Here is a 22,513-nt window from a genome sequence, read left to right as displayed (position 1 = left end):
GCTTTCCTCTTAAGACACAAAAATTGTCTGTTTCACATGGTGAGGTACTGAAGGGTTTTGTGTAAGGTAAGTCTTATAAAGATGCTATTATGAGGAACAAACCAAAATCCAATTTAAAAAGCTTGATTTCAGAGGTTTAAGAATTATAAAGATGTAGGAAAATACAATATCTCTAATGTCAAGGGCACTGAGTTTTTTCAAAACCTAAATAAAAAGCTATGCAGCTCACCTCGAATAGGGCCCAGCGCTGCATCCTTTGCTAATGCGGTTAAATCACTTCCAGAGTATCCATCTGTCATTCTTTGTCAAAGGAAAAAGTGGGGGAAAAGAGGAAGAAAAAAAACAAAACAAAACCAAACCTGTTTCAAACCATATCAATTTCATTGCAGATGGTTAAAATGATACTTAATCATAAGAAGTATTATGTTGATGGTTTTTTTCAAGTTTAATAAATCAGAAGTGCATTCAATGTAAGTGATCTATATTTAAGTCTTTCTCAGATTAATTCTGAAGTACAGATATTCAAGTCCCAAATAACATTATAGGAAAAGCAAAAAGATAGCAACCAGCTTGGATTTGTAGATGAAAACTAATCTCAAGCACGTTTACTATTTCTGTTACAAGAATGCCCTACCACTAGTTTGTCATCATTTGTCATAGATTAATATAAAACCAAAAACTCAGCTGTCCTGTACTCTTTCAACCTGAGCAATACAATGAGAACCCAATACCACACATTTATTATGATATGACCACATGACCAGTTTTCTGAATAAAACTATGTGCACTTTTAGTTGACATCAGAGCCAGACAAAGGGCAAAAGCAGGCATTACTAAAAATCTAACAGTAGTGTTTGGTTTTGAAAATAAGCAACAGTTTTGCAGTATGCCTTTAATGGAAAGCCATGGTAACAGCTGACCAGTGGACTCCAGGGAGTACAAAATTCTACTAATTCAGAAGAGTAAATACAAATCTGAAAAGCAGCACCGCTTTGCTTAGCAAGTTACAGTACAGGCAGCATTATTTCTGGTGAAAGACTTTTTTCAGTGTCGAAGGTTTGGTAACAGAGAGACTATACTCTCAAAGTACTTGGCAAGCTTCTCAACTCTCCAAATTTACAGTCTACATTTTAGCAGAGTACTGAAACAGCCTCCTATAGTTTACGCATGAAAAATGATCTCTAGCACAGCTAAGTCTGACTCACTAACTGATACTAATGTTAAAGCCTAAACCTGGAATTGCTAATGACCGAGAACCAACTGAGGGACTTGAGATGGCTGCACTCAAGCCACAGCCTCAGTGGTTATCTGCAGAAGCCTGAACACTTTACACATTTAGCTTCACATAAGAATTATAATTCAGCTTGTAAGGAAAATACAGTGGACAGGTCCTTATTCAGAAAGAAACAGGTCTATAAGTGTGTCTTGCACACACTTCCCATTGATTTGGGAAATAATATAGTGTAAATGTGCAGGTATGCTATAAGTGGACTGACAGGAAGATAAATTGTGTTATCTACTGGGGTTTGTTTGTTTTTTATTATAAGACTGGCAGACATACAGATCATCCAAATCCTCAGAACCACAAGGGGGTGGAGTGGAGGGGGAAATCAAACCAAGGACCCAATCTCTATGGGAGCTTTTCCAGAATTAGACTTAATTTCCAAGTTAACCAATTAAATACTTCGCAGATTAAAGGTCTCCACTGAACCACGAAGCCACCAATACAGACTTCCAACATAAGTGAAAAGTAGTAGTAAGGGTTACCTAAAGAAAAATTTAAAAACAAAAAAACCCCACCCAGCTTATACAGCAGTGGCTAGCTGCAGCAACAAGAGCTTCATAGCTCAGTCTTCAGGAGATCATTAATTCTGTTACAGTTTATAGAAAAACTTGCAGAGGAGCAAAAGAACACAAAATCGTGAAGGAGGTTAAATACCTATCTCTTTCTAAACAAAGAAAGATGGCAGAGGAAGCAGACAGGACCCTCAACTTTTATATTTTCTCTAAACCCTTTAAAAAAAAAGTGTACTTAAGTTGCATTTATAATTTGGTTCATAAATTTGCAGTTAGAATCCAAGACATTGTCTTTTTCCTCCACTTAGCTATTACTGCAGCCTAAATATGGCCTGAGCTAGCACCCTTCAAGTACAGAGAGAATTTATTCAGTTTGATTATCTTTCAAATTTCTGTAATGAAATATATATATACGTGTGTATATATATATATATATATATATGCGCATATATAAAAACACTTTCATGCAGCCTGACGGGAGACCATCTTCCCCAAACGCATGCAATTCATTCTCAGCAAGTGTTGTCACTATCTGATGATTTACATTAGCTACATTTTGAATGAATAAAACAGTCTGAATGAATGCAGTAGATGAGTATATTTATTTAGTATAGTTACAAAATACTTACCTAGCTAGTTGTGCCAACTCTTTTTGGGTCAATGGACTTCCTTGCTTGCTTAGAAGATTTCTTAGCAAAATCAATCTTGTCTGAAAAGAAGATACATTTATCAGATGTAAAACTCTTTTTCTCACTACGCTTAAAATTCTGTTGCAACAACAAAACTACATGTTTGTCAGGTTAGCTTTTGTGCTTCACTAGTTTAAACTTGCCTGTAGTGCTTTTGTGATTAGACTGTACACTATCATCTCTTCAGGGGAAGAGAGAGGGATTTGGTAATAATGAGGTCAAGGGTCAAACTACTTCAAAAATAATACAGTAGAATCCTCACCAAAAGCCCTAATCTGCTGTTGAGCTGAAACACATTATTTTAAGAAAGCTTCTTGCATCTTTTGCAATAAACATTCTTCTCCAGCCAACCAAACATGCTCCTGCAAGCCCTGCTTCAGACTTGTCCGTGCCTGCCAGTATGTAAGCAACACCTCACTAGCCAAGAAATACTGAGTAGTTACTACCAGATTTGCTACTAGCACATTTAAAAAAAAAAAAAAAAAGGCAAAAGCCTAAAGATAGTCACCAGAATTAAAGCACAGTGTATATGGCCAAGTTAGGCCAGAAGTTAATTCACAGAATTGTAAACATCCACTAGGGCAAGTTTAAAAAAGCCTATGAAATATATTTTATACTCTTTTTTAATATAATTGATCTTAAAATGAAGAAAATGCATGGAAAACGATACTTACTTCCTCATTTGGTAAAGACACATATACCCGTTTGGTGAATCGTCTAGGAAAAAAAAAAAATATATATATACTTATATACTTATACACACGCTTTTATAACTTTTTAGCGCACACAGATCTAACATTTGGTTTGATAAATGTCAAAATTTCACTTACATCACCAAATTCTAGGGAGTAGAACTACAGATTTAAAAACAAACAAACAAAACAACAAAAAACCCCAACAACCAAACCAAAAATATGCATGAGCCACTGGTGTCACCTTACTCTTATTTGAAGTTATAAGACTCCTCCCAGAGAGGAAACACTCTAAAGGTAGAAATACCACTGACTACCAGCAGCAAAATGAAGCATCTCTCCATTGTACACAAAAAGTCTTGGGAATCATTAAAAATGTGTTTTATCTGTTTAGACAGTGCTGACATGCCTATTTTCCTCAAAGAAAGAAAAGAGAAGAAAATATGAGAACTTGTAGCAAAATGTCCTAAGGCAAATCTACAGCAAGATCTGTAATTGCGTGGGCTATCAGAAGTCCAATATACTCAGAGAAGAAATAATGGATTTCACTGGTCAAATTTCTTCTTTCATCCTGCCATTAAGATCCAAATAATAAAAAAGCAATGTATAAGATGCAAGAGGGTTATAAAATGCTGACTTGGTCTCAACAGGTACTGCTCATTTAGACAACTCCAAGACTGTCATGCTTGTGCAGATGTATCCCAAAAGAGAAGAGAGGGGTTCCTCTTTGAGAGGTGAAATAATTTAACCTTGCCCAACAGCTTTTGCAGCTTATTCCAAAACTTAAAACAACCAAGACACTAAGTAGCCAAACCTGCTACATAATGAACATCATATTATTGTATTCAAAGGAAGAGACATTTTGATACCTGAGAACAGCATCATCAAGCTCCTGTGGCCTGTTTGTTGCTCCCATCACAAGTATTCTGTCCTCTCCAGAAGACTGCACCTATATAATGTAGGAAGGCAAGACAGCTTTCAGTTTTCATCAAGTAGTAATACAACAAAACCAGTTAGAGACTTGCCGTGTACTCCGCACACTGATGGGATCCTACTGTATATGCTTTTTTTTTCCATGCAGTTAGCTTTAAAACATTCTTTAGATAAATGTAAAGTCAAACTAGGAAAAGGTAAAAAGAAAAAAAAAGAAGGAATGCAAACACAGGGCACTATGCCCAAGTTACGTTGCTTGAAAACAGTCTTGCAAGAGCACAAATGTTGCTGTGGAATTGCACGTTACAATGGTGGAGAAAACTGAGACTACAAAAAGCACTCAGAAGTTTAGTCAACCAGAGATAATTATGTTTAAAAAGCTAGAGACTTTCTGCTGTTGTGGGTTTTAACACCAAACATTGTTTTGAAGCCTACAGAGAAAGAGAGAATCAAACTTTAGACTAAGGCACAGCCAGAACCACTAAATCAGATCAGAGATTCATCCAATACGGGTCCCGCAAGAAGCTAGTAATCAAAATGAAGAAGCTATTCAATAGTACACAGACACAGTAATTTTCCCCCCAATTCACTCAATTGCGAGACTTGATTTTATACCCAAGAATATGGAGCATTACAGCTTCCAGACTTCAGAGAAAACATTTGGGGATCAGAGACGTGTTATTATTCACCTAGTGTCCAATCCTTCATACACTTAAGTTCATTGCTGCCTGAGTGCAAAAAGTTTCGCAAAAATATTGTACGATATAGTTACACCTTGATCCAAAGTTTGCTAACTTACTAGTTATGTTTAATTCTCCCCTTTTCATTTTAAGAGAAAACTCTCTGTGTGTAGTAATTTCTGCATATCGTTGTCACATTGCATTATTTGTCGTGATTCATCCCACTTTGGAGAAGTTTTTCCTCATCTCGTCTCTCTGTAATCTTCTCCTCCTGTACCTCATTACTATTGCTTCACCACTGTAGGAATATTCCACTGTGCTAGTGGAATATAAACTAAGATTGTTCAATACAAAAAACAGTGCTGTGTGACAGAAAATCGTGTCCCGCCCCCCCCCGAAACCCAGTTCCTTTTCCTGGGTACTACATACATGCTATTAAATATGTTCTTACTATATCCTGTCATCTCTAGGTCATGATGCCAAGAAAAAATTTATATCTCAATAAAAAGCATACTAACACAGAAATTAATGCTTCTGATGTGTCAGAGCTGTGTATATCTATGATCTGAACTAGTCTGTTTGGAATTCTCATCCCCCAAGTCTCACCTTACCCCTTGACAGTGCATGCTTTTGTGACACGTATCTCTTAAAACCCAAAAAGACACTGCTTAAAAGCCATTTAATCTTCTTTTACTTTGCCAGAATGAAGAGATGCGCTTCACCAAAACATGCAATTGCAAACAAGTATTCAACTCTGCCTAACCCTCAAGTGTCCCTCTTGCCCTGTAAGAACATTTGTTCTCACAGCTCCTTTATTATTGCCATTTGTTATCCTTTCTTCTCTGTCCATAGTATTTCAACCTATTATTTCAGCTCATCTCCAGATTGCTACCTTTCACCCCAGACTGAATTTTCCAGAATACTACAGTAAGCAGGTGAAAAATTAACAGCAATAGAAAAAAGCTGTTTGCCAACCAAGGTGGGGGGAAGGGGACAGAGCTAAGCCCCAGCAGCCAAATCCTCTTTGTGCTTCATCTGTAGCTTGTACTGGCACCCACTACATTAGCCAATTCAGCTAAATCAAACAATACCCAAGACTAAATACTTACACCATCAAATTCTATTAAAAATTCTGTTTTTAGACGCCTACTAGCATCATGTTCACCTTCTCGTCTTTCACACAAAAGGCTATCAACTTCATCTAAAAAACAAAGAAATACATCTTAATTTAGCATACAGCATCAAAGTCTTCATATTTGCCTAAGTTCTTTTGCTAATATAGGGCTCCAGTAAGAGAGATCAGATCTTTATTCCTTAGCAGACAGACAGAACTTAATAAAGTTTAAAAAGTTTGTATAATGTGTTGTCCTTTGAATATGTAACACCAAGCACAGATGAGAGAAAAAAATTCTGTTGATAATAAACTGCAACTCAGGACAAGCAAAACCCATTTTCATGTTTGAAGTTTAATACATAAATGGACTTACTCTGTAAAGGTAGTACAGCATTTGTGTTTCTGAGGGCATTTCTTCCCACTATTAATACCAATTAAATGACATAACAGTAATCTAACATGCTCTATATGGAACTACTGATTAGCCAGCAGGTCATATCCAAGATGCTTGCTCTGCACTGCAGAATTACCCAAAGAAGTTTACCCAATGATTCCAATTTAATAAGTCAAAATATTTAAGAAAATACACAAAATTCAACAACATTTAAGGTCTTACCAATAAAAATTATAGAAGGCTGAAGTTCTCTGGCTACTGCAAATAGAGCACGCACCAGTTTCTCCCCTTCACCCACCTAAAACAACAATAAACTGGTTTTTGAGGAGGTTTAGAAAGTGTTTATTACAAGAGAGCTAACACAAGGACCTACAGAAAATCTTGCTGATAACCAACCACACTCAGTCCATTTATACACACTCAGATTATCACTAGTTCAGTATTACATATGACAGTATTGTTTATGTCTTAAAAGAAACAGTACAACTTCACTTACGATGACAATTGAGTTGTCAAGAGATTTTGGTGCCTAGATTATCAGAGCGAAAGGGAGCTGGGACCCACTTCATTTATTTTTTAAAGAAGAAAAAACCCACAACTACTCACCTATGTGACAGCCATAGTCATCCTGAACCGCAAAAGCCTTTGACATTGAGTTATCACAAGCACAAAACAAAATTTTTTACTTCACAAGTCACTTTGTAAAAACTTTATGTTCACCACAGGCTAACAGTTCACCAAAGACTCATGAGAAGTCTCTGGCCTTCTTAACCTCAATCACAGCATGTGTGTTTTCAGATCAATATAATTTACAGCTGCTACTTACATATTTTGAAGTTAGGCTCGCTGCACTTATATTAAAGAAAGTAGCATTTGATTCTGCAGCAACTGCTTTGGCCTAGGAGACGGGGAGGGGGAGGGAAAAAAGTACTTTTTAAAACATTGCATTGAAGATACCGCTCTGCTTCTGTAGCTAGCACTCATGTCCTGATTGACAATTTTGAAAACCCCTATTCCTTCAAAGGGAACACCTTGTAGATGCTACAGAAAAGTTCTGTACAGGCCACTTACAAATAAGAACGGATAAGCTGTGGAACCACTAAAGAAATTTCCAGACTCCCTGAGACTTCTCTAATAACATCATCTCCATAGCCAACTACAACTTGCTTACTGAGGAACACAAGTCTCCAGCTCCTTTCAATGTATCCTGAGTAGATATCTGAAACAGTTTTAACTAATTTAGGGTGGTAATTTAGGGCAGCAGTTGGATCAAATCACATTAAAAATTATGGGTTTTTTTCTCCTTACCCTATCTATGCAAAAACTGTTTTAGAGGAAAGCTAAGAAAAAGAATCGGTTCAGCCAGAATGCTAATACAGCGTACTCTCTTCAAGTTTCACCATATTCAAGAAATTACGATTCCCTGGTTATACAGTTTTAGTAATTAGCAATTATGTGCCAGTATGTAAAACACAACAGATGAGCTCAAGTGAGCTGCTCAACATTCACACTCCTGCGCTTCAGAGCTGATCCAGCTTCAGTATCAGCAAAGGGAGTGCGCAGCTGCAGCCATGCCATGTGATGCAGGATGATGTGCCCAGCTCAGCTGCATCACGACTTGCAATGCTCAGCTGATGCACAGCCATTTCACTCCAGTTCCCTGAACTTAGCACATCAGGCTGAGAAAAGCAGCAGCAGCCAGACAGTTCCACAGCACTTTTGCTCTTTGCACAGCAGTGTGGAAGTGAGGCAACCCCCTTTCTTGCTACTGTGCTCCTTCCCCATTTCCAAAATACACTTCTAGTATGTTTTAGTGGAGAGCAGATCATTTGTGATTAATCACTGCTGTATGCAAACAATTAACCATGTTACTTTTACTCTCTCCAAAAATGAAACTTGGACTTGCTGGTTTAAGTTTTAAAATACTACTTGTGATATTGAAAAGAATTAAATAGAGAACAGTTTAGCAATTCCCTCCCCCGTAAAATCCACCATTAAGAACAATTTTACATTTTTGTATTAAATTAACATCATAACACATATCCAGGAAAAATATACAGTTTATTACTACAACACACAAACTGAAAGCCAGCCCTCATGGTTACATTTCAATACACCAACTCATGCATGAAGTAATTTTCTCACCAACATTGTCTTCCCATTTCCTGGTGGGCCAAACAGCAATAAACCACGTGCAGGAGCTCTAAGTCCTGTAAATAACTGAAAAGTACATCACCATAAGTTACCTTCAAAGACTTAAAGAAAATGTTGATTTACCTTTGTAAGAAAATGGTTTAAGATTGAGGAACAGCTCACTGGCTAGCAGTGGTAGCAATAGTAGCAATGCTACAACAGTACAGGTTTTGAGAACTACATTCTATTACTAACTTGACCTAATGCACGTCACTGTTGTTTCCCACACAACAGTTAAATTACATCATGATTGTTCTGTGCATAAAGGCACTGTGAAAGCAGCATAAAAGGCAGTAACACACTCCAGGAGATGGACCAGCCTAAGTTTAAAGCACCAATTGCATTTAAAAAGGGGGGAATGCAGGTGTGTAGTGAGTGAGTTAAAGCAATGTTCCTACTAACTCCATACGGAAGAACTCCTTCATCTTTCTCTTTTTTTTATTAAATGAAACTTGAGAAGACAAGCTTCGACCAAAACTATTTAAAATATTAATTAACAACCACCCACTTTCTCTAAATGCTACTGATAATAATCTCCTCCCTCTCACTTTGCATTGGATTAATCTTTCCTACACTATAAAATTGCACCCATCATACATAGCAATTAGAGCAAGCAAATCTACAAATTCTCACACATCTCTCTTAGTTATTCCTGTAGCCTGCTTTGTCTTTCCCGGTGCTTTGTCTTTACCACTTTCCTCAAGAGCTTCAGAGTTCCTTTTTTGGTCTCACACTCACCCATCCATTCCAGCTTCCAATAATTCCAAAAACCAAGCAAAAGGAATAGCAGGACGTCTCTTATACATACACACCATGTCTAAACACCACTGTCAGCAGGCACTCCTTTCCACAATATCCATGATAACAAATGGCTCCATTACCAGTGTAGTGTTTCTAAGATGACCGACCAACATGCCTTTTCTCTATTATTTCATCATTCACAGTATTTTGTTTGTGCTTGACTTCGTTTGATCACTAAAAATAGTTATCCAACATGATCCTATTCACTAATACATACCACCTAAGTCACAAATGTATTGCAGCGTTTTAACCTGGATAACTACATTCCTGAAGTGTTTCTGCTTTCCATGCTGCACACCACCATGTGCATCTCCTACCTGACTCCTTTTGTTTGGAACCATTGTTTGGGAATTCCACCATTTTCAGATAGTCCAGACCAAATCTACAACTCTCCCTCGTCTTGATATCACCTACACAGTTCAGCTGCAACTGCCCTTTATCACTGAGACACACTAAGCTTTTAAAGTTTTTGTTAACAGACTAACCATACTAAATATAGTCTGAACTAATTGCTACCATTTTATTAGTATCTTACTGCTGAAATGGTTGCAGCCAGTGTTTTCTGTTTATTCACCTCAACTCTTGCTCTCCTACAAAAATATCGTTAATTGGCTTGTTTAAATATGAATTTGAGTTCAAAATCATTAAGGTTAAAACTGAAGTAGTATTTAATTTACTAAATATTGCCCTATAGTTGCCACACTACCATGTTCGTTTACAAAGAATAAAACCAACCTCTTTTCTTCCAAGGAACATTTAAAAATTCACAGGATTCTCTGTCCTTGTTATATGTCAACCTACACCAAGGTCAGGCCCATTGCTAGCTACAGTAATATGAAGAAGACCTTATTGAAAATATCAGCTGTTATTGGAAGAGATATTCCAAGCCTCACATCTCAAAGTCCTTCCCACCCAGCTCATTGTGTTAGTGTTATTGAACAACAAACTTGACATACTAAAGCACTGTAATAACAGAGATGGTACAATGACATTTTCCTTCTGCGTAAGAATACCAGAGCATACATATTTGATGCCAAAGCTTTGTTTTCCTCAGGACTGGTATTCCTATGATGCTATGCCAGGTTTAGGGTTTCTTCCCCGTGACGCTTCAAAACCAGAAACTGCATTAAAGGAAAGAGGAAGACCACAGAGCAACTCCAGTCACCCATCAATGTGACAGAAGAGACCCACAAGCAAACAAACAAACAGTAATCTTGCTTGAATAATCAGCACTGCAGTAAATCATGGCATGCAATTTCTGCAATTCCAGCAACTTTTAGCAAGTCCAGCTTTAGAAAATGACCAATTTAATTTTTTTTAAAAAGTGGCTCAGAAAATTCCAGTAGTATATAGACCAGACCTGAATCTAGGCAGTCACAGTATTTGAGGTACCACCTATGATAAATAAAGTAAAAGCCTAAATGACCAATTTCCACTCAGCCCAGCAAAGACAAAATCTGCCCTCAAATGGTATACACCTCAGTGTACTTGCTTGTTCACTACTACACTTCTTTGCATCCTCTCCTGCTGTGAACAGATTATTCAGAATGTCTAACCAACATCCACACAGAGAACATGACAATACCAATGTAATATTTTTCAAATCACATAGTGTCATGACTTAATTTACCTATACAAATCTCATCTGTTTCACTCTTTCAATTAGGGGCTTTGTCCTGTACATATGTCCATATAGGGTTGGACACACAACTATAGCTATCTGGAACAGTCAGACCCACAAATGTTCAGGATTTTTTTTGTTTGATTTTGGTTTTGTTTTTTAGGGTTTTGTGGTTTGCTGGGGGGGGTGTTTTTGTTTTTTGGGTTTTTTTTAAGCTATGGCCTCAGCCACTTTCTCCAACATTGACTAACTAGAAAACTAGGAATTTCATGGTAGTATTTGAACACATAAATTCTTCATTCTCCTTTTCCAAGATGGCTATCACCACACAGCTATCGACAGCAATCATAACCAGTAAAGACAGGATTCAAGAATCACCACTTCATGTGTGAAGCACAATGCATTTCTTTGATTCTGTGACAGAGTGATAACAAAACCCAGCTGCTTACCTCAGGTCTAAGAGAAGGAAGGATAACAATTTCTTGCAAAGCTTGTTTAGCCAGTTCCTGCCCTGCGATATCATCAAATTTGACAGCTGGCCCACTAACAAAGAAATGGCACACTAATTAGTCTAACAATGAGATGCTCTTTTTCAGCTGTGCCTGACTAATTTAATGCATTTGACTATTTATACAGAACCCTTTTGAGGAAATATACAACTTATATTGCTAAGCATTTAAAAAGATAAGCATTTCTGATTTGAATTTTCATCCTTTTGCCAAAGTAACAACAACAACAAAAAACAAACCCAAAACAACCCCCAAAAAACCCACAACAAACAAAAAGTACCACTTTTCATTCCAAATGGACCAAGGCTGCACTGAACAAAAAACTGGTTTTCTGCATTGAAAAGCCTACTTTTCTTCAGACTTACCTATCAACAATTTCATTCAGGATAAGATTAGCAAGATTACTGTCCACATTTCTAAATATCTTCAAGTCTTTCTTTTTTCGAGGAGCAGTGGTAGGAGTAGAAGGCTTATTTGTTCTACTATTTTTAGGAGCAGCCTGGAGAGGGGGTGAAGAAAAAAAATGAAACAAAAAAACCAACTTGATACTTTTAAAGCATACTGTTAACAAAATTACTTTTATGTTTCATATGCTCCAGTAAAACCTAATACATTAACACATACAAGATATTCTGATGCTGTATTTTGCTACAAATCATACTATCATATTCAGCCACAGGTAGAACATCTTAGGCTCCAGTGGAGAGGGGTTTTTCTGTCTTATCAGTGCAGCATGGGGTTTTTGTGTCTTATTAGTGCAAAAATGCAGCATTTTTGTGTCTTATTAGTATATACAAATACTTTTGTATTTCAGTCACAATCTAACCATAATTTGATTTTCAACGCGGTTGCAATACAACCTGTGCATGCATGCTTTGGAAGGAAAGGAACGTGTGGGGGGAAAATCTGTAGTTCTGGAGTAAGAGGGTTTTTTTCTCCATCTTTTACGTACTGGGAGTAACAATTATTTTTCTCCTAGATAAGCTTCCCTCAGTTTACCATGCAATTTTCAAAACACGTATTATCATGTATTACTGCAATCACAATTAAAATCCATTTGCCCATGCAGCCACCTGATGCCTCCTGATTTCTAAAATCCACTCTGCAGCCTAGCTCAAGGGGCTTGGCCAAAAATTTAGGGATTTAAGGTTTTTTTCCAAAAACTTTGTGCTACTACAATACTGCAATAAAGGCAGTAAATCCAAAGTTTGTTCTGGAATTTACATTGACTTTCCAAGTGTACACTGCTATGTTTATCCTTACCATACCTTATGAGTTGAAGCTGCAGGATTAGGTGCTGGTCTAGACACAGAAGTTGATATCCCACTGTAGCTAGGTGTTCTATGGTGACCTGAAAGGCCTGTGGATCCAGTTTTTGCAACCGTTTTTGAACGAGGAAGGGAATTACTTGTTTGTGTTAAGGGATCCTTCTTTTTTGGAACCGCTCCACTTTCTATAAAGAAAACCAATGTCATGAGAGCATTTTCAGCAGTCATACTTTTACCATCAATTCTAACTTGAAGATAGTATTGTTGACATATATAATACAGTATTATAGCAGAATAATACAAGTTTTTAAAGAGGTTTAGTACTTTTAAGGGGATATTAACTGTAGCTTTCTCTTAAAGTTAAGGTTTGACTTTTTAGGAGCTCTCAAAACCAACACTAGTTAGCCATCTTAGAAAAGCTGGAGACAGCTAAGTCCTGTAATAAGGGAAGAAGACAGAACACCAGCCAGAAGATTTTCCTTCCCAAGAACTCCTGAAAACAATCATTATAATAATCCCCAAATTTCAAGCCATTAGATTCAGAGCACTCATTCCTTAAGTGATGTTAGCTAGGCTTTGGATGCTAGCTAACACTATCTAGCACGTTCCACACAGAAGCTTCACCAAGGCACTTTAATTTGGGAAAATTAAAATAGTTACACCTGCAAGCAACTACCAGGAGCTTTTTCTTACAACTTGGTTTCACTTCAGGAATCTCAAGGTGTAAGTAAATTCTGAATGGACAGCTCTGAAACAGCTTACCTTCCCACATTTAAAATTAAGTCTTAAAATATTATATTATACCATTGAATTCAAACACCACCACACATTCCATTCACACTCTTATTCACCTCCATGATGGAGCATGAAGGTCTCAAATTAGGTGACAGTTAAAACTTAACATATTGGCCACAGGTGATTGAACTACAAAAGGCCATTTTGGTCCAGAGTAAGCAAAACAGCACCTGATTTCTACATTCTCTGAATGGGATACACATTAAAATAAGGTTCCCTGGCACAGAAATGGCAAGTGTAAAACATCAAAACAGAGACTAAGAGGTAAGAATGTGCTACAGTGAGCATGCAGGTTGGCCAGGCTGGTTAATGATTAGAGCACAGCACCAGATCAGGGGGGTTTTGTGGTGGGAAGACAGTACCGGAAGCTGTCTAGTACAGTCCTGTTGTCTGTGTTGGAAACTGTAAATACTGCCTTATTTTATATCCTTTTAAAAGGATTAAGCAGCCTTTTGATTAGATAAGAGGTATCAGAGGTCAGGTAGCACAAGATGGATTTCAGCTACAAGTTTCTTCACTAAGATTTTAGAACTCTGCAACTCAGATTGACTTGTCAGTATTAAGCAACAGGCCAAAGAACTCTGATTTTTAAGGAAGTTAATGACTACGAAGAATTTTTAATTTATAATATTGCAGTTCAGTGAAAAATACTTTAAGTAGAAAGCCTCATAACTTTGACTGTTGTGTTTAAAAAATTCAAATAAGAATACTTCAGTGAAACGGTATCATGGAAGGATCAATTAATTACTACCATGTTCTCAGCCTCTTAAAACATAAGTCTTGCATACTATCAAGTGCAAATCTTTACACAGCCTGCAGTTATCCATGTGTTGAACTACGTGGCTAACAAGCTTCTAAAGCCTTTCTTCAGTCACAAATCTATCCCTTACAGAAACGCTGCAGGGGTCATCATAAACAATGCAGATGTATCAATATGCAAATAACAAGGGAACTTGAAGAATATAATTAACTACATTTACATGCAAGATATTTCTAGGGGAAAAAAAAAAAACAACAAAAAACCCACAAAACACCAAAAACAAAAAAAAAGCCACACACCAAAACAAAACTGGCTACTGACTAAATCACACACAGATCCAGAGCTGGTTAAATTTACTTAGTCATTCCTGCACAGGAATTTCCAAGTCAACAGTCTTCAAAATTAGGCATATGTAGTAGCTTTCAAGTTCAAAAAGCAGTATATGAATCTATTAAAAAACCTAGCTACTCAGCACTTTGACTGGTCCAATTTAATCGAAAGGTGGCACTCAGTTTGGTTGTTGTTTTTTGGTTTGTTTTTTTTGTTTTTTTTTTTTTTTCCCCCTTCAGCCTCATTCGCACAGCTGCCTTGAAGTCAACATGGGAAGGCTTCTAAAAGCTAAAGTAGTTTTTCTCTATCTCCTTCACCCTAACATGTTGCTCAGTTATCACATTTTCTGAGAACTACCCCCATCTATTGAGAACAACACACCCACATTGCAATTTTGAGTATCATAAAATTGCAGAGGTAAGGAGTACTTCAGGAAGCTGGAAATACGGGGCTGGGGGGAGGGAGGGAAAAGAGAAAGGTTTCAATACAGATTACGATTTACTCTAGCTGTACCTCTAGGATCAAGACCACTAAGTTTACATATGTTCTGTGGTCAGTGCTGATGGGTAGCACAGAGAGAAGCACTGATTAACTATTTTTGAACATAGTTGTTCAGTGTCAACTCCAGAGGGAAACTTCATTTTATATACAAATTTTCAATAAATTTACAAATAAAAATGCGATCAAACTTTTCAGAATTACAGTTTATCTAAAGTTTACCTATTTCTAAAGGGTGAAGTGTTTAAGAGCACGTTTGTCTCCTGTCAGACTGACAGCCCCTATTATTTCATTATGTAAAACATGTATTTTGCTGTAACAAATGCAAAACCCCCAAAACACATTTCTTATCCATTTGTATTTGTCATCTGCTGAAAGATGGAAAATATGCTGCAAGTGGCCTTAAAACCTTTATAATATCTCCAGCAGACTTTTGCCAAATGTTTCACCATTCCATATGAAATAGTAAGGAAGTGCCTAAAATACGTTCTAATCACAAAAACAGACCATGTTTTTTTTCAAGTTTATTTGAAACACTGAACAATTCAATTGTCTAGTTCATCTATACTTATACGATAGTAATAGGGGCTTGATAATTTTGATTTTACTCTCCCGTTCTTGACTGGACAGAACAATTTACTTCAAAGCTCCAAGTTAACGCCACTAGATCATACAGAAATAACTATCTGGTCCTGAAAGCATCCCTCCCATTTTAATCTGTCATCCAAATATATACACAACAAACAAATTACGAACAAGCAAGGAGCAAAACTTTGTCTGAGGTTTTCTGTTGGTTAAATTGTGATAAGCTGCAGACACAGGCGCCCAATTTCAGACTCCCTTACAGAAAGAAATGGTAAAATGCATTTATCACATTTAACTGTTTTTAAAGGTAAAATGAAGTAAGGATATGTTTGAACAACTTTAAGAGAAGCTTGGTTATACTACACACCTGGAAACTCAGAAACAATCTGGGAAATGTGCAGCTCTAGCTTATTTATTTAATAGATAACAGCATGCTTTGTATTTCTAAAAAGCAAACCAATTGTATTTTCTTTTCTGCATCTAAAACAGATTAAGGCACATCTTAATAAACAAGTTTCTGCTGCTTTATAACTTCTTAAGCATCAAAAAAAAAGTTTAAATTAAAATTAGCAGCAGCAGTTCCAGTATTGCAGAACAGTTTCCAGCCTTTTGTTGTGAAACCTTAAAAGTCATCAGGGAATATTCCTCAGAAATTCCTTACATATGCCTATTGATAACTGATATAAACTGACTAAGAGAAGTTATTATATGTGGTCTGTGGACCCCAAGTTGGGGAAAAAAAAATTTCACCAGTCTAGAATTGTCTGTAACTTTATGTATGTAGTTTTATTCAAAAAAATCTTTAAACTGCTTAGCTATACATTTTCTGCAAATGTTGCATAACACACGCAGCAACTGCAAGACTGATAGTTATTCAGGATCAGCATTCACAATAGCCCCCAAAATAGTAATTCCTTCAAAGATTATATTCAGATTTCTCAAATAGGTACATTCAAGTAATAAAAACTACCTAACAGAAAACTTCAGCAATGAACAAGGACCTGCTCCATGTTTCAAACGATAGCACAGCTACGCATATCAGGGACACAGTTGTTCTCCTTTCTGAACTGACAGAGCCATGTCAGACAAAGATCTACTGCTGCCAAATTATGGTGTTAAAAACGATCTTATTGCTACTTGTTCTTCTACTTGGGAAACTCCTTAAAAAACTTCAGTATTAAGAGTAGAATTTTTGCAACTTGAAAAAGATTGCCAATATATGCCTACTATTAAAGACATGCCAGCAAATCCTTCCAAGTGAAAACTGAGATAAAATACTAGCTACATGCACAGTCCTAATGTTGTGGTAAGAAAGAGAAATTTAATGATTTCTCGGATTGCATATCATGCAGAGATTTACACGTTAAATGTAAAATGGTACACTGGAATTACTGTAATACTATCAGTACTGTATGCCCAGTAAGTAAGTTCATAAAACTCAAACACTGCCCTTGGCAAGACTGGCATGATCTCCTTCCCAAGCTAGGTTAAAAACAAAAAACAACCACTCACAATGCAAAGGAAAACATGCATGTCTGAGGAAAAAAAAAATACAGCTAAATTGTTTTACATCTAATTTAAGACTGCTTTGAGAACAAGAGTGATGGATATCAAACAATAAATATGTATTTCAAAATAAAGTTTTGGGTCAAGGGTACTTGTTGTTACTTTTAAGACAAGTTACTGCATAGCCTTCTGCAACTGAAGGGCAGGTAATACTGATGGAATGAGGTCTTATAAAAACTCATTATAAGTCTATCAGATACATTTTCAAGAAAAATCTCTGGCTATTCAGGTAAGTTAGGAAACTATGAATGAGGAAGACAGGGATAGATAGTCATTTGTGCTAGAATCAAGTAAATTGGTCTGAAAGGCTGGCACATAGTATCTTGGAAGAAGGCAGAATCTCAAATCAGTAACATTTTGGAAATATAAAAGTGTGCAGTATAGCTGTGAGAATAGAGTATCACATAGAAATAAGAAGCAAAAACATCTTTAAAGACTTTGGCCTTTAAAGGCAAATGAAGAAAGCAAAGCACTTTTTGAGCAAAGAACGGGCAAAAAGGCACTTTCTTGATGTTAAAACTATGAATGACCATGTTTCACACTTCATAGAATCCTGGACTTTTTAAAAGTCCAGCCTGATTAGGCAACGGCACAGGTATTACTTTATGTAGATAGAAAAATGAAGCTTATACCAGAGCCCTGTGGCTCAGTACCTCTGCAGTACCTCTACTTTCTCAATAACAGCAGTCCTCTTATCTCGAGTAGCCTGCAAGCTGATTTTGTACAGTTTTCTAAGAATTTGTCATCTACTTTGTGTTTTTAAATGATTGCAGCTGTCTGTGTGAAAATACCATCTTTATTACAACATGTATAAAGGAAGTACTTTTAAGAAAAAAGTGTAGCACCAACATGTTCTTACAAACAAGACTCCTTCCCCCCACACCCCGAAAAAAGAGAGAGAGAGTGAGCATGCGAGCATAGGCACCAGCCAATTAAGAAATTCAGACATCAATTAATAGGCTGACTTTTCTGGTACTATCCTGGTACTATCAGGGACCCCACAGCTGAAGGAGAAGTTCAGTGCTTTGGGTAAACCTCTAACTTCCACAAGTTATGAATCTAAAGTTTACCTTTGGCAATGTAAATGCAAATGGAAACGGAACAAGCCTCTTGAAGTCTTGTTCAATGTAATCAGTAGATGCCTGGTACCTAACTCTTTTTTATGACCCGCTCTTTAGTCCTTCTGTCTCTTCTCAGATCCCACTGAGCCTGGTAAATGAATGTTTCTCCGTTAGCCTGCATTCCTTTTCAGAAAGCAGAAAGACACTTTCTCAGAAAAAAGCACCCCCAGAAGACCACGGCCCTTTGCAGATGTTTCGCTACCCTTTCCCCCACAGTTTTGCAGAAGTGGTTCAGTCATCCATCTTCTATAAGTCACCAGGAATATAACTCCAAATGGGTAAATTGACTAATACCAATTTCCACAAGTTTACCAACAGTGACCACCTCCTGCTACAGGAATTTCTGTAAATAAAAACACCTGCCACAGAACTGGCAAAATGTTTCTTTGTTTCCAGTACATGCCAATGGATATTCTATGCTTTGTGACTATCAGATTTAAGTAACTAAATTAACAGTTTTAAGAGTGAAAGTTCAGTCTAACCTTCTCCCACAGCACCCAATTCTAAGATACGTTGAGAAAAAGGTACAAAAACATATAAAGGAAACAGTTTAAAGAAAAAGCTGTTAGTATCGAAACAGATGCAGCATGTTATCAACTTTTGTGTGAATATGTATGTTATTTGTTCATTCAATCTCTAGTCAACCAGGTAAAAAGACAAAAGTTGTACTGGATCATTTAAGGTAAAGAGTTCTCAAGCTCAGCCTACATAGGAACTTATACTGAAGAGCCATTTTAACTGAATCTTTTTGACAAATGCACTTCACAAAAATACCACACCTACAGTAATCTAAAGGTGCCTAACATGACATAGTTCCACTACTTTAACTTCTCATACATTAGAAAGAATAAAACCAAACAGTGAGATGACTTCAGAACTAGAAATGGAGAAAAAAAAAACAAACCAAACATATGGTTTATGCTGTTTCAAGTTTAGTTACTTTAAAAACTGAATACTGCTCTTGACTCAGTCGACAAGCTTTATGAATTCCACTGCTTGTTAGCTCTCTCTTTTATTTAACCTCATTATAGTCTACTGTACGAATTACCATTTGAGATCACAGCTGTGACACTAGCTTACTGCTGGCTTAAAACATTCCCTGAAGACAATTCAAAAACCTCACAGTAACTTTATTCCTTGTGTATGGACAAACAAAGTTTACTTCTGGTATTTTAGTATCCCTGGTGCAGTCTTCTGGGAAAGGATAAAAACAACCTTCTTTGACAAAAAGCAAGAGCTGTTCCCGCCCACCCCTTGTTTTAATCGTGTATCACTTTCTCAGAGTAAAAAACCCTGAAATTTAAAGCAGCTTAATGCAAATGCATATTCACTCTCAATATCATAAAGGAAGAACTACTTATGTAGGCACAACATATAACCTACATATCCTACATTGATTTTGACACTTTCTAAAACAGGTTTAATTTAATTCCTTGAAGAATATCACATGAGAAATATTTTCTAAAATGTTGTCTTAGTAAATAGTTGGATTCTAGGACAGTCATTGTAAGAGAGAACTGAATGCTACAAAATAAAACAGTGTTGTCAAAGTCATAGAAAGGATGGAATGTATTTTATATAAAGACTTTAAAAACAGAAATATAAAACAATTTTTTTAAAAGTTGGTGGGGCCAGAACATAGCATTGCATATTTTTCCCTGTAATACAGCAGAAACTGAGAGACATCCCCTCAATAGGCGCTGGTAAAACCAAACCCACCTGACTGGAGATGTCCATTGCGGCATGCCAGGTTAGTACTGTCATTATAGACCTCCATTTGCGGCTTGGAAATTTGCAAAACTGCCTGCAGCTTCTCTACATAGTAGACAGAGGGGGAGGGAGGAAAAAGGACAAAATAAACAAGCAAAAAATAAAAATGAACCAAGAAAATTTATGTATGTTGAATACACAAATGTCAAGTTTGGCTTTGTTATACTTGATACAGGGTTAAAGATAGAAGGAGTATTTCTATCTATTCTACATGTTTAGCAAATTTGTAAGAAAATTCTGTCAGTATGAGCATGACTGAAAACAGCTTTAAAACTAGCCATTTATGGATGAGTTAATTACAACAATCTTTCCAGTCTAGTGATTGTAGTTACTTCCCAAAAGCAATGGTCAGGATTCATTCAACTTCATTTACTATATATATATGTGTTGATAACCTGTTTCTGAAAGTCCTCCCCAAGGTGTTACTTTTCACCAACTGCAAGGAGTCATCACTTTCCTCCATATTAAATGTTTCACTTAAGTAGTAACAGCCAGTCAACATTTTACAGAAACCTCAACTGTTCAAGCAAAACACCATATATACATTACGATGATGTCTTTCAAGATCTCTATTTAGAAATATAATTGCCTTGAAATTAAGTCAATAAAATTGTCATGCAAGCTGTGTTCAAGAGGATTAACTTCAGAAACATCTGAATACAAGATTTATAAGGTTAAAGATTAAGGAGAAAGAAATTAACTCTAAGAAGTCATGATAAACTAGCCAAAGCATAAGTCAAAGAAGCGTAAGGCTGCAAATGACACAAAACAAGAATTAAGGCTCAGGACTATTCGTTCTCTGCAGCTCACCTACCACTCCTGCTTTTCCCATTGCAGTTCTCACCTCTGGGAGTTACTTTTGGGGTGCTTTACAGCCTCCTCCACCTTTATTTCACACACACACACACCCCTTTTTTGTAAAAACAAAACACAGTTTGTAAGCATGCAAGGCATACATTGTCACACTCCCCCTCCCGCCTTTTTTTTTTTTCCTCCTCTTCCCCGAGAGATAACAGTACCAAGAAGCTGCAGGAAAACAGATGGCAAAGTAGAGGAGCGATGTCCTCGGGCAACATGAAAGCACATACTGCAAAAGAAGCTGAATTCTACTGAAAACGTGCACAGCCAAGATCATAAATGCCCTGACTGGAGGAAGAATTGCCATTCAGAGCTTGCAGATCATACGACCAACAAGCATAAACACTTCCTTGCTTCTGCTTCTTTGTCTATTACAGATCTTTTTCCAGTCTTTCTGCTTCATTCCTTTCTTCTTCTGCCTGCTCTTGATCACTCACTGCTTAGCCTCCCTGAAAAGTATCTTTAGACCCAATAGTTTAAGTGATGGTTTAATAATAATATCCAGACTGAACAAGATGTGGCTTAGAGTAAAAACATAGTAGCTACAGGCAAATATGAAAAGCTAAAGTTCAAGATTAGTATGTGCACCCAGGGTTTACTTTGTTTTAAATTGAAAGCATTGAAGAGTCGGGTACAGTAAAAAAAATGTTAGTCACACGAGAACAGCCTACAATCAACCACAAGCTTTGTAACTTGCAAGAAGTTACCCTAAGAAACCTCCCTCTAAAGAAGTCTAAGAAAAATCCTTTTAGGATGACTGACGACAAACACAGTGTACTATTTTAGTGGGCGCAGCACTACTGAAGGAGACAGCAAAATAGTCTACTCCCTGGCCAGTGCATGCAGTTTGAATGGAAAGTACATAGAGAAGCTTAGGAAACAAAATTAGTATTAATAGACTTGGTAAGATATTGGTAAGTTAAGTTTTGGAGAACATTTCTGAACTTTACAAGAAAGTAAAGTGTTTCGGTCACTTTCTAGTGAGTGACCATAATAAAATCAATTAGCTTGGGCAGGAACTCAGGAAATGCTATTTGCAACACTACAGTTTGAGACTGGGGTTTTACCACAATTATCAATGGCTTAGCAAGTTCCACATATTCAGGAACTCCAAAACTGCAACAAAAAAATGTAATCCAACTGTTGTCCAGTTTCAATTCACACACTGTCTTCACATCACATTACATATTAACATGTAATTTTAATATTGCACATAAAATTACATAAAGTAAATAGACCACTTTTCTTGAGAGACAGTGTAGCTGTAGAGCCCTCTGGAATAATGAAAATAAATTGAGCTATTAAATATTATTCCAGGGAATTAATAGGACACCCTATCACCTTCCATTTCAATGCTTTCTCCCTATGTCTCCAGACATTGGGGAAAAAAAAAAAGTTTACAGAATCTCATTCATTATTTCTCCTTGATGATACAACATTGACATAAACCTACCAAATAAACACCACTGCAGCCGTTGTCTTATTTAGGCAACACTAGACCTTGAGTTCAAAGTAAGTGATTTCTAATAAAAAACCCTG

At 36.8% G+C, this 22,513-nt stretch overlaps 1 protein-coding gene across 9 annotated transcripts in view; it reads right to left on the bottom strand.

The window, feature by feature from the left end:
* Positions 1–22,513, bottom strand: part of SPAST (spastin) — a 39,656-nt gene that overhangs the window by 7,093 nt on the left and 10,050 nt on the right. For 4 of the 9 annotated variants that reach the window (XM_072856530.1, XM_072856531.1, XM_072856532.1 and 1 more), the window contains 11 exons: positions 12,692–12,876; positions 11,789–11,922; positions 11,364–11,457; positions 8,445–8,519; positions 7,126–7,197; positions 6,522–6,597; positions 5,901–5,992; positions 4,048–4,127; positions 3,161–3,203; positions 2,427–2,506; positions 230–300 (listed from right to left, as the gene is read on the bottom strand). In XM_072856530.1, the coding sequence (XP_072712631.1) occupies positions 230–300; positions 2,427–2,506; positions 3,161–3,203; positions 4,048–4,127; positions 5,901–5,992; positions 6,522–6,597; positions 7,126–7,197; positions 8,445–8,519; positions 11,364–11,457; positions 11,789–11,922; positions 12,692–12,876 (1,002 nt within the window). Of the gene's footprint in view, positions 1–229; positions 301–2,426; positions 2,507–3,160; positions 3,204–4,047; positions 4,128–5,900; positions 5,993–6,521; positions 6,598–7,125; positions 7,198–8,444; positions 8,520–11,363; positions 11,458–11,788; positions 11,923–12,691; positions 12,877–20,065; positions 20,162–22,513 lie in introns of all 9 variants that reach the window. The other 5 variants (XM_072856527.1, XM_072856528.1, XM_072856526.1 and 2 more) reach the window with 3 other exon arrangements.

Source organism: Ciconia boyciana, chromosome 3 (assembly GCF_034638445.1).
Source record: "Ciconia boyciana chromosome 3, ASM3463844v1, whole genome shotgun sequence".
Taxonomy (NCBI): domain Eukaryota; kingdom Metazoa; phylum Chordata; class Aves; order Ciconiiformes; family Ciconiidae; genus Ciconia; species Ciconia boyciana.
This window is presented reverse-complemented; position numbering and strand designations above follow the sequence as displayed.